The sequence below is a fragment of the Falco cherrug genome, chromosome 8, assembly GCF_023634085.1.
Source record: "Falco cherrug isolate bFalChe1 chromosome 8, bFalChe1.pri, whole genome shotgun sequence".
In the NCBI taxonomy this organism is placed as follows: Eukaryota; Metazoa; Chordata; class Aves; order Falconiformes; family Falconidae; genus Falco; species Falco cherrug.
This window is the reverse complement of record NC_073704.1, coordinates 13,303,707-13,320,303: the sequence shown is the minus strand read 5'-3', so window position 1 is coordinate 13,320,303 and position 16,597 is coordinate 13,303,707. Positions and strand designations below refer to the sequence as shown.

Here is a 16,597-nt window from a genome sequence, read left to right as displayed (position 1 = left end):
TCCTTCTCTTCCTAAGTCCAAAGCTGACTGAATCACAATGAAACTGCTATGGGGTTTCAAGGTTTTCCCCATACCACACACACCCCTCCACCCCCTGAATTGCATGAGTCTTGATTTTTTTTTTTTTTTTTTTTTTGTCAAGAAGGCAGAAAAGATGAAAATGGGCTTTCTCACAGTTCTGTGGGCATGGGGCAGTGTTTTTGATCTGATTTTAATGTAAAGTAGATCCAGGTTCAAGTCTCTGTTTATATATTTGATTCAAAGCAGAACACGCCATTAAGCATTCTGGATCTGATTTGATCACTTGCCCATATTCAGTATTGAAATTTCACATACTCCTTTCCTTCCAAATTTTATAGTTTAGAATGCCTTCTAAAAACAGATATTTGGAAAAACTTTAACAAAGAATTGGTTATGCTCCGGTAAAAAATTGGGGTGGGGGTGGGGGGAACCTTGAAATCTCTGCAGTTTGTATGAAACAACATTGTCCACTGCTCAGTTCTGTCTTTTAACCCTTGTGAATCTTGTGAGGCTACTTTATTACTTAAACAAGTTGAAACCTTAATTTAAATTTATGATATAATCAGTAAGAATTTCAGCTGTTAATATTCCATTGTTACAAACTCATATTTTTACATGGTCTCTTCTGCTGTGTAAGAAAAGCAAACCTGAGTCACTGCACTAGTTCAGTATCCTAAATTCAGTGATAAACTTGATCACAACTCCTAGAAGTGGTAACAGATGAATCACTTCTTGAACGTCTGCCAGCATGATAATGTTAGAAGGGGGAGGATTTAGCCATTTTAACATTTATTAATTTAGGCATTTAACTTTTAGACCCTTTGTCAGTTAAACATACATGTCTGTATTTGCTCTCTATATAGTCAAAATTTATGCTTTTTAAAGCAGTTTTGGGTTCAGTGCTTCAATTACTACTATTCACTTATTATTTTTTTATAATTATTAATTACACCTTCTTCAAGAAGGGACTTACTGCTTTATAAACAACTGTATTAGTAAGGAAATCCATGGGGAGAACGACAATGTAGTTAGGAAAAAAAGTCTGCACAGGAAAAAAAGTGTTTCCTTTGTCTTCTAAAGGATTCTGCTGCTGCATGTGAGCCTGCAGGCACATGTGTGTTCTGCTGCCTTTATAGTCTCTTGCTGTCAGACAGCCTCTTGCCTGAACAAAGCCTGTATCTGTGGCTTTAGCTGTGTGTACCAGATGCTGCTTTATCACCACCTGTCAGAGCAACACCTCGTTGGAGGCTGTACAAAATGGGAGGCATGAGAGTGGTGGTAATGCTTGTCTGCAGCAAGTCTGCGGCTTAAAGGTGAACGTTGATACTGAAATAAACATTTGGAGTGACAGTGGGGCAAAGATCTTCCAATGGCGTATTAGCAATTAAAGGTGCCAAGAGCACTAATTTCTTTCTTTCTATATCTTTACATTTCCCAACTGCTACTGTACGTTCTAATGTTTTCTGTATCAAATATCAGGAGTCAAACCCTGTCAAGTGGTGGTTTGCAGGCCAACTCTGGCCAAAAGATGAAAGAAAGTGGCCTGCTAGTGGAGAGCTCTAGTGAAGAGAAACTAAGAAATGTATGAAAAATAGCTGGTATGTATGTCCTGCTGATTGTAGACAAGGAACATAGATTCATAGAATCACAGAATCATTTAGGTTGGAAGAGATCTTTAAGATCTCCAAACTTCTTGAGCAGCACACCAGGGATGGTCTGTCAAATCCAGTTTTACCATGCACTGCAGCAGTTTCTCACAAGTCTCCTACAGACAAGGGCATAGATGCAAACCCTTCATCTTTACCTTCTGTGGCAGGGCTTCCCTAAGGACACTTAGATTCTGCTTATGGCCCACACAGTAAGATGCTTCTCAACTACCTAACCATATTTTCTGGTTTGAGCTGGTCTAGAGTGGCCTTTGGGGTGGTACAGGCAGAGGAGATGCTTGTCCCAGATCTCTGATAAATCAGTAGAAAGATTCCTACTGAGCTATTAATAACCTACATGATACTTGTAAGTGATAATATTGTGATATTGTGATATTAGTGACCTACATGATACTTGTAAGCTTCGTGGGGTTTGGCTTTTTTTCTTTCTTTCCACTGGTCTATAGAAATGTTGCAGTGAAGATCTGCAGGATTATACAATGTTTATTAACCGGTGAGGGTGTGCTGTGTGGTTTTTTGGGTTTCCCCCCGCTCCTTGGCTACTGAACTGTTAATCTGTGTTATACTGAACATCAAGCTACTAGTATGTTAAAGGGCTGATTGGAAGGAGCCCTTCATGAAAACTCATCAAAAAGAGCCATTACTAACTAATAAGGTGAGCAAGCAAGAATGTTCCAGCTGGAACTAGCATCTCTATTAAATGACTAAGGAATAAAATTATATTTATTACATTATTTTCTTTCATTAAATGCACTGCTTAATATCCTTTCTTATAACAACATAAGAAAGTGCTACCCCTCTTGAGCTGAATTTACATCTCTGTGCAACTGCTCAAAGCTGAGGAAAGAGGGAAAAACATTCTGTTTGCACTTATTGGGAAAAATTAGTTGCCTCGTAGATTTTCCCCATCTTCTTCTATACATGATTGCTCGGACTGTTTTGAGATGACTGAAAGACTAATAATAAAGGAAAGGATGTAACACTACAAGAATAGATATGTAGCAGGACAGAGGTGAATTACTGATTCAGCAGTAACAGAAAGGCTTTGGGAAACATGCCAGAAATAGCGGCTTAGTTAGAAAGGCACGGAGCGAGCTTGATGGGCACTGGGGCGGGCGTAGAGGAAACACTGTTTGCCCATGCAGGAAGCACTATTTATAGCCATCTGTCACCGGCCAGGCCATGAGCTAAACAGCCTGTTTTCACCCCATAAGTAGCCCACAGGCACTTGTCTTGCAGGGATACTGATGGCTGGCTTGAGCTAAGGGGACTGGTATCCTTTAGGACTGGTTTACAAATGTTATTAACAATTGAAAATAAGACAAACAAACAAGCATTACTGAAGCAACCAGGAGGAAGTGTGGGAGAGGACCTGAGTGTAAGGCTTTTTTGCAGATTGGCAAGTCCTGGTTTATTTACCAGCTCTGCCAATAGACTTCTTTGACCTTGGTTAAGCTATTTAGGTGCAGTTGCTGATGTTTTCCCCATCTGGTCTTGGTCTAAAGTGAAAATTGCTCAATATGTAATTTTGTGTGTGTGTTTGTGTGTAATAGAACATTAATCTCATTTAGGTAATTGACTATGGAAAGGAGAACAAATGGAACATAGTTTAGTGATGTGCATGGATTGATTGATAATATTTGAAAGTAAATTCCAAGCTTCCTTCTTGGAGAAGCTGGAATTTTGAATCTGCCTTTTCTTTTGGCTTTATGAGGGATTACAGGAAATGGATGCAACTTGTATGAAGATTTAGGGCTCTATATATCGCTACGCAATACAAATTAATTAATCAAAAACTTCCTGTGATGAAACAAGAATGCTTTGTTTAGAATCAGAAGAAATACAGATTTTTGATATGAAGAGCTGTAAGATCTGATTACTCAGCATTTGTAGACTGGTGTTGAGGTGCTTTGAGTGGATGGGAATGGCTTTGAGTGGTAAAAGAGCATCTCCTCTGTCCTAGAATACTAACTTCTTCTGTTACTCAGTTGATATTTCTTCCCTTACCCTTTTACATTTCCTTTGGAAGGATTTTGAGAAATATGAAGTTCTCCTTTAAACAGAGGATTCTGATATCAGACTGCAGGAAGTCTAAAAATTACATCCCTTTTCTTCTATTTATTTTTATTTTTTGTAATTAAAGCCAGAGTAAAATTAGACAAAAGAAGCCATTGTGTTAGGGAAATGTAAAGCAAACACAAAAGAAATCCTGAAGACCCATGGAAAATACTAAAAATATTTACCCACAATATCAACACTTAACTGGGGGAATCACGGTCCACTGTTGAGTTCTTTTTTGTGTAACTAAGTGAAATGAAGGTCATGCCTTGTGAGTGAGGCCTGTGACTTGGGGTGCGCTGCTGAGTGTGTGTGAGTGTCGTTGTCCCACCAGCATTTCCTGAAGGCCTGTGCCTTCCTAATCAAGGCAGGAATACTTTGTGTACGAAGTTTGGCAGAAATAAAATATTCAGGATCTGTGGGTACTTTTTTTTTTAAACAGGAAAAAAAATCTCTTGAAAAAGCAACAACAAAAGCTATTCCCGTTCTTAGCATTCCCCACTTGGCACCTTCACTGAAAGACTAACTCCGTGTGCATTTCATGAATGTGACACTTCATCAATCAAATACGTACAGGTGTTTAACCATATTGTAGGAGAGGAAGGCTAGGATAAACATGACATCCTTTCAGTGGAGACATGTAAACCAGCTGGGGCCTTCAGCTGTTTCATCAGCTTTTTTTTTACACCCTGATAGAAATACGGATTTCAGGAAATGTTCTTCTATAAATTTGAATATGGTATGGTCAGAAATTAAGAAAAGCTTTCTTGTGCCAGAACCATAGCAAATGTAAATTATGGAGTGTTGAGGCCATAAGAATTTACAGCTGCTGAGGATGTGGCCTTTTGAATATGAGTGTGAATAGAAATGACCTTTTTCACCTGTAAATCTGATCTGTCCATACTGGGGTTCAGTCTGCAGGGGAGAAAGCAGAAAATTGTGTTGCTGCTCTTTCTACTGCAATTTGTACTTTTCCTGAGCGACTAGTACACTACGATTGTAAAATGTAATTGTTTCACACCAAATTTGCTGAAGAATAGTGCCTGCTTCAATTGTAAATCTTTTGGAACATCTCATGTGACAGATCAGATGTTGCTATGCCCATTTTCCAGGTTTACTGAGCCTTACTACCCCATTTGCTTAGACACGTGTTATGGGAACTCACGCATCAAAGAATGAAGTCCAACGGCATCTTTCCAAGTGTTTTATACGCATTTCTTTTTTGTTTTCTGTCATAGGTCCAAGCTGTTTTAAGAAGACACTGGAATCAATACAAAATCCAATTTGAGCACAGCTTCAGCCACTCAGATGCTACACGCACTGCTTCCTACACCGTGTCATCGATCAGTGATGTTCAAGGCTATAGCTACAATCACGACTGCACCAGCGAACATTTAAATGGGAAGGGCTACCACGACATGGAGAGTGTTGTTTTAAAAACTGAAAAGCTGTACGGTTGACTGCCAAAGGCTCAGCATATGCCAGGGTGGTTACCCTTGTGGACTCCAAGTCTGATGGAATGACTTCACGGCCAGAATATTTTACCTAACTTGGGATATGTTATTTTCCTGAATGATGCAAACTAAGACAACACATTTTTCGTACGTATGTATATATATGCATATATACATATGTTTGTGTTTCTGTGTATCTATATAGTATGGACATCTGTACATATATATAGCTATATATGTATGTGCATTTATATAAGGATACAAACTTTGCCTTTTCAGTTTCTACTGTGTAGACAAAGTTGGCAATTTTTTGTACAAAGGGAATCAATGAAGGATTTCTTATTTTGTTGGAAGCTTTTATAAGACTGTGTTGTGTTGAAGCCACTTCATTTGCCTATAGAATCTTAGATTGTAAATACCATACTGTATTGTCTTAATTCAACCTAAAACCAAACAGAGGAAAACTGTTAAAGCAGGTGCAATAACAGCAATGCATTGTCCCCGCTAATTTTGTGTCCAACATTTAACTGCCAGAAAAGCCCATCGGGTAAGTCTGAGGTAACAGATTTAAAGATATTGATGGTTTGGTTTGGCCAGTTTGTTTTTTCCACTATTTTAAGTCAAGCATAGAGACACCAGTGCAAGCTTGAGACTCTACTTACTTCTCTACTGCAATGTAATATTTTACAACAAGCTTTGAACAATGTTATTTAAACTATTTTTGCATATGCAAGAGTGTCTCCTTCTCCTCAAAGTTTCTTATTGGCTTTAACACAGACGAGATCAATAAGACCTTACTGCCAGAAAGAAAAGCAGGAACTTGTACAACTGTAACCCCTTCCAGACACTAATACGCAATTGAAGCTGATGGAACTTCACTGTGTGCTTAAGGAATTTACCCCACTGGAAAAGATCATGTACATTATTTTCTTGTAGTCATGTTGTTTTATTTTGAAGTATTTCCCTGGCCATATGCTTGATAATTTATTCCTTCATTCTTGGGGCACAGTCTTGATTAATTTTGTGGCTTTTTCTTGTCCAAGGGAAGCAGGCAAGACTGAACACAGTGCAAATGACACACCACCTTTAAAGCTAGGGTATGAGATTCAGACTAATCAAGCAAGCTAATGTTAGTCATTATCACTATTTGGAAAATCCAATATAAAGTCTGTCTTATTCTCAATCCATAATGCTTAGAACCTTTTAAAATATTTTTTTGGAGTGCTTGATTCTGAATGTCTCTCTCAGTTACTTAGAACAGTATTTTATAAGTTGTTTCTTTGGTTCTACTGGTGAATATGAAAATGAGGACATTGTCTTGGAAGGTCTTGGGAAAATGTCTTTACAGCAATCTGGTTTTGTAAATCTTTATTCTTTAAAGAAATAGTATTTTTCTTAATTCAAATGACAAAAATGCTCAAGAATGAGGACAAGTCTGAGGTGAGTTTAGAAAAGTCTTGCTGAAAATCACAAAATAGAAAGATGTTTTATTGGTTTATTTTGCAAAGTCGTCTACTTCAGCTGGGGAAAATCCACAATGAAGTAGAAGAAAAGTAGATGCTGGAGTTGACAGGCTACTATGCTAATGTATATCTGGGGCTTGTAAGCCAGTCAAAAAAAAAAAGTTCTTTCTGAGACCACTTCAGTTTTAAATACTTAATTTTGTATATGAACAACTTGATTTTCATATTTAAACATTTTTGTCTGTAGCCTTTCTATAAGCTTCATTAGCATCTAGTTAACTTGCTGTCACAGCGTTTATTAGTTTGTGACTTCATAAGACTTTAAATGCTTTGTGTTTAGGAGAAAAACAATAGGAGGATGTGGTAAGTTCACGCCATTTGCACCTTTCCATAGTTTTTTTTACAGTTCCTATGTCTGGAGTTTGAATTTAGAAAGTGTTTTATTAATGATTCAGTTTCATGAGATGGAAACTTAGCTAGGATGCACAAATCAAGATTTCCGTTCTTCTGCAAGGCTGTCTGGTTGGTTGATGGGAATGATTTGGAAATCAGTCGGATTCTGTACTTTGGAATAGTGTGATATCTGGCAATCAGATGTCACAATCTCTTAAATTGTTAGAATACAGTAACGGTATCTGCTACAACATGATTAGAGGTTACTTACAACTCTGCTTGCTGATCTATGTAGTGTTACTTAAAATCTGTGTGATGTTCTGAAAATATTAGCAGTTCAGAAAAATCCCTGCTCTGGTATAGCAGCTTTACACTTGGGGGACCAGATTATCGACTGCTTACAATTTTGTCTTGAGTTCCATTTAGAGAATCAATGGGTACCAGCTGAGAATCAAAGCCCAGGCCGATACCTGTCCATTTAAAAAGTGCTTTGAAGTCCTTTATGGCACGTATCAGATAGTTCTTTCAATGGTACCTAGTGGGGTTTTGTAATTGAAAGATATGTGACTGTTTAGAGTGTGATAGAATATTAGATTTTGAATTAAGCTTCCTTCTCAGCTAGGCAGTTCAAATAGGTTAACTAGCCTATTTCGTTTTGCCTTGGAAAATATAAATTCCCTCTTTTGTCTTCCTACCTCACCTTTTTCAGTTCCTACACAACCAAGAGAAGGGTCTGCTTCTTAAAATGTTTTTCTGCCACCATAAATTAAAATTAAGTCCTTATGCTGATTTCTCATGGCTTATTTTCTACCTTACAGAATGTTGTAGTCCTGATCTGTATTCTCTGGGATGGAAGTAAACTCTGTTTTGGTGGGGTAGTGGGGCTGTGAAATTTCTTTGAACATGCAAACAGTTACGTGTTATTATTTCTTCTTTATTTTTTTGTTATTTAGTGAAGATTTATTGTATCAATCTACAGGGGCTACAGAAATGCTTGTCTTGTATTTGGTATCTGTAATAACAGCATGTTATTCTATGAGAGGGAATGTCTATTTTTAATGCTACTGTCTTCAATTAATAAAACGCTCCATTGCAGGGTCCCCTCAGTTTTGTATTTGTTTGTTTAATGTTAACTAGCATTTATGCAATATATTTTTTCATTGTGGTGATCTACTAGAGTATTTGGCTGTAGAAATGTTGCAACACTTACTTCTTTTCATGTCATGAAACATTTGGGCTGGAAACCAGGCAACGTTTAAGTATTGTACTATGTAAATAAGATAAATAGAAGCTATAGCATTGTATTTATTGCTTACACTAAGAATGAAATGGAAAAAATGTGAAGTTATTTTTTGGTTGTGCTTTATTTTCACTTTGTTCATATGGATCATTACACATTTTAATTGCTGAAAGAAGTATTATGTTTATGTTTGAGATCAATAAAATATTACTACATTTATTCAGAACTCTTGTGCTGTAATATGGAAATAACAAAGCTCATCTAGACTAGGCTTCCAGAGATGGCTTAGCTGTGTGTTAATTAAATGCTAACCCAGGGAGAAAGTCATTACATACAGTTCTTAACAATTACTCAGTGTTTAAGTGTTTGTTTATTTAATACTTACATTTTTAATGCAGTGTAAAGTAAAGTGTTGCATTTCTGGAGGAAGCTTGCATAGATGACAATATAAGATGGCTGTGCTTAAATTTTTTTACTCAAAAGCTTCATATTCCTACTTATTGTCTCCTGAATCTGTCGTTTAATAAAAAGTCATTAAAACTTCCTTAGGTTAAGGCGGCAGATTTTCTGTTCCACCATGAGCTGGCAGAAGAGTAGAGGCTGAGGTAAATGTTTCTATCTTCTTCATTTCATCAGGCTAGGTGGAGTTCCTCTCAACATGGTGTTCAACCAAATCTCAACCAAAGACACTTACTTACCTGTGCAGAACCTACAAAGCAAAGCAATAGAAAAAATGAGTGAGATTTCCCCCCAGCGCCCTTGTTAGAAGTGGTGGTATCTGCACAAAAGCTATGAATGACAGGTATGTTTTAGACCTGTAAAATTGAGTCTGTTCTATCTGACTTTAGAGAGGTGCTGACCAGCATGTAGTTGTTAAACTTTTGAAGGCATCACCTGATGATCAAACCACTCTAATATAGGTAAGGGAAGTGCCAAAGTACAGGGGCACTTAATCCACAACTTAGATTATCGCTCACCCACCTTGCACTTCAGTGTGGGCACCAGCCACAGCAATACAAGCAGGAAGCAGTTCTAGTGGGCAAGTGTTTTACTCGTAGTTACAGCGGGCCAACTCAGGTCTCCTACACTGTTGCAGGTTTAAGTTCCGTAAGCTAGCTGGGTTAAGTGTGCTTCTACCTACAGTGATGACATGGGAGATATAGGCATCGGTTTTCAAGTGCAATCTGCAGAAATTCTGTTTAACTTGCTCAGCCATCCAAAACTCAGAAGGTGCTCTTTTTTTGTACGCCTTTGAGCAAATCCCACCAAATTTAGAGCTGGACGGCTTACCTGCTTCTAGAGTGAAACATAACATGTCAATTTTTTTTAACTCATTTGAATGAGTTTCTACCACAGCTGCTAAAAATGTGGCAAAAATACTTTAGAATAACTTATAACCTGTCTGTGTTGTTTTTCATCGCAGACTGCTGCTCCTAGACTTCCATGTCTGGGTGAACTGAAGGTATGGATCAGAGCTCAGGAAGTGCCAGCAAACTCCTCTCCTTCAGCAGACTTTTATTAAAAGGCATACAGAATATCGCCATCTAGAATTGTTAAAAGTCTTAGGTAAGCAAACATAGCTCTTTGCTGTTAGCCAGCTTATAGCCAAGAAAAGCAGTCCCATGCTGCACTTGGCCTGAATTTCCTCATTTCAGACATTTGGTTCACAAATGAGCACAGATTATGATTGTTTACAGGTTCCTGGTGATAAAAGATTGAAAGCTAAGAGTGCAAAAATCCGCGGAACTAACACTTGGATTGCTATTCAAGGCCTTGATATAGTAAGAGTTGCTACAGCCCTGCAGCCTTATTTCCAAATGGGAAGTAATATAACTCAGAGCAGATAGAAATGCAGCTAGAAATCTTACCTTAATTTATAATTAAATTTCAGGTCTGTTGATCTCTGATACAATAGTTTTAACTAGAATAAGCTATGACTGACCAGTTCAATTATTTTTATATACTTCTAAGTTGCATAAATCACTTCGATGTATATTATAAACCAAAAGAGCAAATATGTGCTGGTAAGTACACTGCACTTTATGTTCTTTTTTTGAAATCTAAAGTTTTTCAAATGCTTTAGTAAGTAGTAGTAAGAATTCATACCTCATTGTCCATGCGAAAAAACTGAAAGAGAGTTTAAGTGGTTTAGCCAGTGATAATGTTGGGACGTAGCCTGTGTCCAACAGATGGATTAAAGTTGTGTTTAGGACATGGAACGATGGAGGACCTCAGCTATTTGGCAGCTCTGGGCGGGGAAAGGATAAAAAGCAAGAAGCTATTTTTTTCCTGTATTTACATTCTGGGGAAAATGAAAGTATGAGAGTGAATAAGTACTCAAACAGAAGAATAAATAAATGGGTTATTACCCTTTTTAAAAAAAAACAATAAGATTACAGAGCTTAAGGGATATATGGGGTGGTACTTTTAGGAGACAAAGAAAATAATAGAAAGGAGAATATCTTTGCACACAGAGCTGTAACCACTCTAGAAGACAGCAGAGGGTTCATTCACAGTTTAGAAGGGAAGATATGTACAAACAACAGATTGGTGACTGACTAAAAAAAAACAACAAACACTCAAAATAATGTGGAAATTGAATTAGGGAAGGCTGTATTGGACTCAATTGCTTAGCTTACCTCTGTTTATTTCTTGGCAAGCTAAAGAACAGTATTTTTTAAAACCTTTAAAAAAGATATTGAAATCATCTGTTTGTTTACTTCAAGTAAGACAGAATCCTTTTGAGGCTGGATGTCAGCAAAGGATGTGTAGTAGTGGTTGAGGGTGGAGGAGGAACAGGAAGAAATCATTGTCCCAGGCCTTTAAAACAATTTCACTCTGACATCTCATTTCAGCTAATGTATATAAGCAACCTGAGCTAAAGACATGTACTCAAGAAAAAACGAAAATAAGACTGCCTAATTAAGTAAAGCAGGATTTGAACACACAGGGATCTTAATACTGGGTCCTAATACTACTGTGTGTATGACACGCATATTTAAAGTATGCTAATGTCCAATCAAAAATGCACAATCTCCCAGCTCCCATTCCTGACTTTTGAGCAGGAGCCTGCAATTTTGTTAATCTCTAGTTCCTTGTCCTGAATGTCAGTCAACGGCAATTGTTACAGACTTTACTAATACTAATCTATGTCTAGTATTCCAGCTAAGCGTATGGCTTACTATTTTCTACCAATATCTACTAATAACACTTACTGCTTATCGGTGGTACAGACTGTCTGTAGCTGCATATCCAGAGTTCAAACTGTTAAATTTAACAATTATTTTATACCTTTATATAAGTAACTACAGAGAAAAAGAAGTAAAGCCAATCCGCCAATAACATTTTGTTCTTATGCCCAGCAGCAGAAAAGTAACATAAATGATACCTACACTAGCATTTGCAATTGGAGTATACGTGCCTAAAAGGATGTAAACACTGTATTTTGTTCCTGAAAGAAAAACAAAACATAGCACCTTAACCTCTATAGATGAGTAAACAGTAATTCTTACAATTTATACATAATTTTAAAAGAGGAAATATTCTTTCAACAAAAGTAGCCTTGTAATAATTAGTAACACCAACAAATACACTAGAAAATAAAGGGAAAAAAACCAAACCAAAACCCCTAACCGATTTCATCTCACCCATTGCCACAGAATACCATTCCACTCTCTGCAAGATATGAAGATTACATCCTTTGAAAATACTCTAAGTGCTCTACTAGTATTCCTGCAGGGTCTTGTCTGGCAGTCACCACTGAAGTTTTAGCTTTTTATAGTTAACTGATTCTAATAAAAATTCACTTTGAACTACTGGGCCAAATATTTGTGCACCAAAGCAAACAAGTCCCATTATTAACTATTGCACACTGAAGATAAATTAACAGAATTATAGTAACAATTAAAATTAAACCCCCAGCAAACAAGAGTAAGCTTTTTTGTAGCTAGTGTTGACTACAGTGTGGGCTCTTTGTTCACGGAGAGTCATTGCTAACTTTTTGAGGAAGGACAAGCTGAAAGTAAGTGCAAAACTCTGCATCATGTCACATTTTGTTTGGTGCAACAATTTGTGTTCATACCCATACTTGAAATGAGAATAGGCAAGTGGGGGACGGGGCAAGCAGGTGGATGTGCCGACACACGCATTCCACAGTCCACAGGCATGTGGCTGCTATGAGGGTTATGCAGAGCTGCAATGCCAGCTATTACACCAGCCCAGATGCAATGAATAGAGAGCTCGGGAACCCTTTAGGAGCAGCAGGATAATTCTCACTTATGTTAAAATAGCAATAACACACAAAATACACTTAACTCACAAGCACACCCAGGTCTGGACACAAAAACCTTAGAAAAAAAACAGTTAACCTTTTCCAAATCTCACAGAAAAGCCTGAGTAAGGTCTATTTTTTACATATGCTACTTCTATAAATAATAATCAATGAACAAAGCAAAAGATTTTCCCCTGTCACTCCATCCTTACACAGTGCAACCGTTCTCTTTTTCAGGAGCCTGTCTTTAAACTGTAACAAGAGCCTGACTAGAAGTTCAGAGCTGACAGCCCCCTGTTTATAATTAGAATTATTATCTATCACTCTGCAGCTGTATATTTTTAATAACTTTTAAAACACACTGCCTAAATGAAGAATTTATATTCATCCACATGGAGTTTGTGCTTCATTTGAGACAAAAGACATACAGGATTATTTTAGAAATTAAACTCAGCTTTATCACTACCTAAAATTAAAAAACTTACACCATTTTGCAACTACAACTCCTAATGATTATTTCAAAGTTTTCTTCCGCTCAACAAAACTCACCACTTACTAAATAAAAACTGTTACAAAGGAAAAAATCTTCTAATCAGTGCTAACTCGCATAAAGCTTCATACATTGCTTTATGTGAATTTAATAGACTGTAAGTACAAGAAAAGTCAAAGCCTGTAAACCAGGTTGTCTGAAAAAGTGCTTACACATCATTGTTAATTCCTGATCTAAGACAATCAAGCTTTTCTGGAAATTCAGGTTGCATAACCAGTGACAAACCAAAAAATGCCACAAAAGAAAAAAAGAGGTGAACAAGGGATGCTGGGTTCCCTGGTGCTGTCTGCTTAAAGCAAGTTCTAATGGCAAATACAGTCACGTGGGATGCAGGTAATCTACACGGAGTTTTTCACTCTGCAGGAGCTAGAGTTGACCAGGAGTGCAAACTGCCTGCTTCTTAGTGGAAGGTAACAACGGTCCCTTCTCTCTGACCTAGAAGAGCATAGTCTTTTATGCAGAGAAAAATGGTTCGAAGTTGCCAGTGGGCCTATGACCAGTTTGAGGCAGAATTTAGGAATGAATCCTGAAGTTCTACAGCAAATATAAGAACAGCACAGATCATAACAGTAGAAAATAAGCTTGCATACAAGTATGTATTTGTTTAGTTTCTTACCTTGATATTTGCAAATGAAACCTGACAACTGGGGCCTGTAGCAGAGAAAGTGCTTCTGAAGGTCCTCTGTGCATTGGATAGGGATCGCTGTTAAGCTGGTGGTGGCTTTGACACAGTGCAATAAAGTCCATGATCATCAGGTCTGTTCCTTCTGAAAGGCAGTCACAGATTGTTGCTCCACGTTGTGAGTGTCCACTGTACATGCCATAGCTTCACATATAAATATATAAGAAAACAAATTATTGATCAGTAGGGAACAACAGTCTTTTGATGTTACAAAAAGTGTATTGCATTGATCAGAAATACCCATCAAAGAGTTTTGTTATTTTAGATTTGATAAACTGATAAAACCAGTGCTGAGTATATTGGATTTAAAGTAAAGAAAAAAAAAAAAGCGGAATTAGCTATTTTGTGCCTGTGTGTTACTGAAAGGTTTAAAATCAGAGTATTCTTACCTTTCATACCACATACTCGTAGACTTACACAAACACTAATGACTTTGTCCCCTAAATTCCACTGGATGTAAGACCTTAAACATCAGTGGAGAGCTAGGAACACAAATACTCAATCACATTTTACTTGGCTAACCTTGAATATGAGCCAAATACGTGCATTTAACAGAGTGCTCAAAAGCGCATTTGGCTGGGTTTCCCGGAAGGATCTGTGGCCATATATTCCACAGAATAATGTCCATAGCCCAGTTTGTTTCAGTTACTCACAAGAGACTCCCATCTTGTGATTCCCAATAGACTCCAGGAGCTGTCTTCAAGCACTCCTTCTGGCACACTTTGGGCAGATGGTTACAGTAGGAGTTTCCTTGTTCAACGGTCTCTTTCAATATTCTGTGGGCAGATAACCCCCATGGGTACTTCAGAATCTGCAACAAAAACAAAATTCACAGCAAGAGATTTTAGATTACTTGAAAAATCACAATAAAATTGCATTACTGTTCTGTGGTTTTAATGCAGCACAGCGATACTGCCTTGGTTTTAATCTTCACAACTCTCTTACAAAAAGCATCTTAGTTTACCATATTTGTGATACACTTTGTCCCGATGATGCAATGGACTAACTCCAAGAATTAAAAAAACTTAGAATATAAATTCCTTCAAAACCTCTGTAGCAAATGGTAAAACTAATTCAATTTCAGATAATTCAGATTTGAGTCCTGGCCCAAAGAGTCCTTTCCAGTCCAGGTCTGTATTTGCTAAGAGGTGCTTTCTTTTTGACAGGTTTTCACTTTCATTTAAAGCTAATCACATCTTTTTTCCTATTTTTCCCCCACAGGGACTTGTTTATAACAGTCAGGAGTGCTGTAAATAGCCTGCTATAGTCATAATTAAAAAGCTGATTAAAATGATCTGTAATTGAAATATAAGAAATTGTAAACAAAGAAAGTTGACTCAGGAAGCGCTTTCACAGAAGAAAGAAAAATATTGAAAGCAAAAATGGAAACAAGTTAGCACCAGTATTCTGGATCGGTGTTTATGTTGCAGACAATGGAAAAAAGATTTTTAAAAAGTAACGTGGCATTTTTTTAGAAATAAGAGCACTTATTAAAGTGGTAAAATGCATTTTCTATGTAAGTTCTATCAAAATATTCTGAGTTTTACACCTTACACTCTTTTCCCACCACCTCAGACCTCAGCACTTCACTAGCACTGGCATGATTGGTTTTGTAATTCTTCCAAATAAAAACCTCCCCTCATTTCTCAGTATTCACCAAAGACCAACCCCCCAGTGCTCTCCATATCCCTGCAAGATACTTTCCCTTCCACCAGCTGTCTCCAGAGCTCTTGGGAACAGGAGGCAATACTGCCCCAGACTAGCACCTTTTTCCCAACCCTGCTAGCTGCGTTGGGACCACAGGAGGAGCGCGACAGGCCAGTCACTAGCACTCACTGGCGTTCCCTTTCAGTTGAGGTACACTTGGCACAGGAATGAAGGAAGCAAAGCCTCAAAGAGTCTTTAACTCACACCCATTTCCTCGGTAAAGTCGTTCTGGCACTGGGGAATAACTGGCGTTGTGCCTTCCTGCAAGGAAGAATGCACTGAGCTGGTTTTCTGGCTGTACTCTCCTCGCTGTGCCGTGGAATCTCTGGCCTTCTCCTCAATCACTCCTTGTTTATGCCTTTGTAATGCTGTTGAAACAACTGAAAGGAGAAGGAATCCCCATCAGTTTCCACACGCAGCAGCAGCTTTAGACAGATCTAAGAATTCATCATATTTCTAGTCCAGCAGAAGCATAAAACAATAAAGCATAGCATTTCTAAATGTATGTAGACCATACAAACACTGCAAGCCAGTGGCAATACTGCAAATAGACAAAGACGATATCAGCGTGTGAAGCCTGTAGAGTGGCGCTACCAAAAAAACCACACACCAACCCAAACCCCACAAAACTTGTAGAGACATGGACTGTCAGTGCTTTAAGAACTCCAAACAGAGTCTCTTTTCTATCATTGCAAAAGAACTGTACTTTATTCTAAGAACAATTCCACATCCCTCTATTTACAGACGTTCCCCACTTGCTTTGCAGGCACATACAAGCTGATGAGAGGAAAGGGTAAAAGCAAGCCCAAGCCTTGTTCCATTAGCATCAGTGGGCACAGCCCACTGCTGCTTGAGAGAAATGGTAGGGTAGCAACTTTACACATTCTTCTGTTTCTCCTTTTCCTTTCTTAACTTCCCTGGGCCCCTCTTTTATTCACAACATAATATCATCTGGCTTTAGCTCAGCAATTCTACATGGTGAACTCCTCAGCCATCCAGCCCAGTTCCCTACAATGGGTGCCAAGATAAAGAAATCATTCCTGTTTCTGGTAAAGCAATATTTACTGTTGAAGGTATTTACCGTAGAGTTCA

The 16,597-nt window shown here is 37.9% G+C and overlaps 1 protein-coding gene across 6 annotated transcripts in view; it reads left to right on the top strand.

Moving 5' to 3' along the window:
• CALCRL (calcitonin receptor like receptor) overlaps positions 1 to 8,515 on the top strand; it is a 68,114-nt gene extending 59,599 nt beyond the window's left edge. For all 6 annotated transcript variants that reach the window (XM_027798721.2, XM_027798717.2, XM_027798719.2 and 3 more), the window contains one exon: positions 4,985 to 8,515. In XM_027798721.2, the coding sequence (XP_027654522.1) occupies positions 4,985 to 5,206 (222 nt within the window). In that variant the 3' untranslated portion in view covers positions 5,207 to 8,515. The remainder of the gene's footprint in view (positions 1 to 4,984) is intronic.
• Positions 8,516 to 16,597: the final 8,082 nt, after the last annotated feature.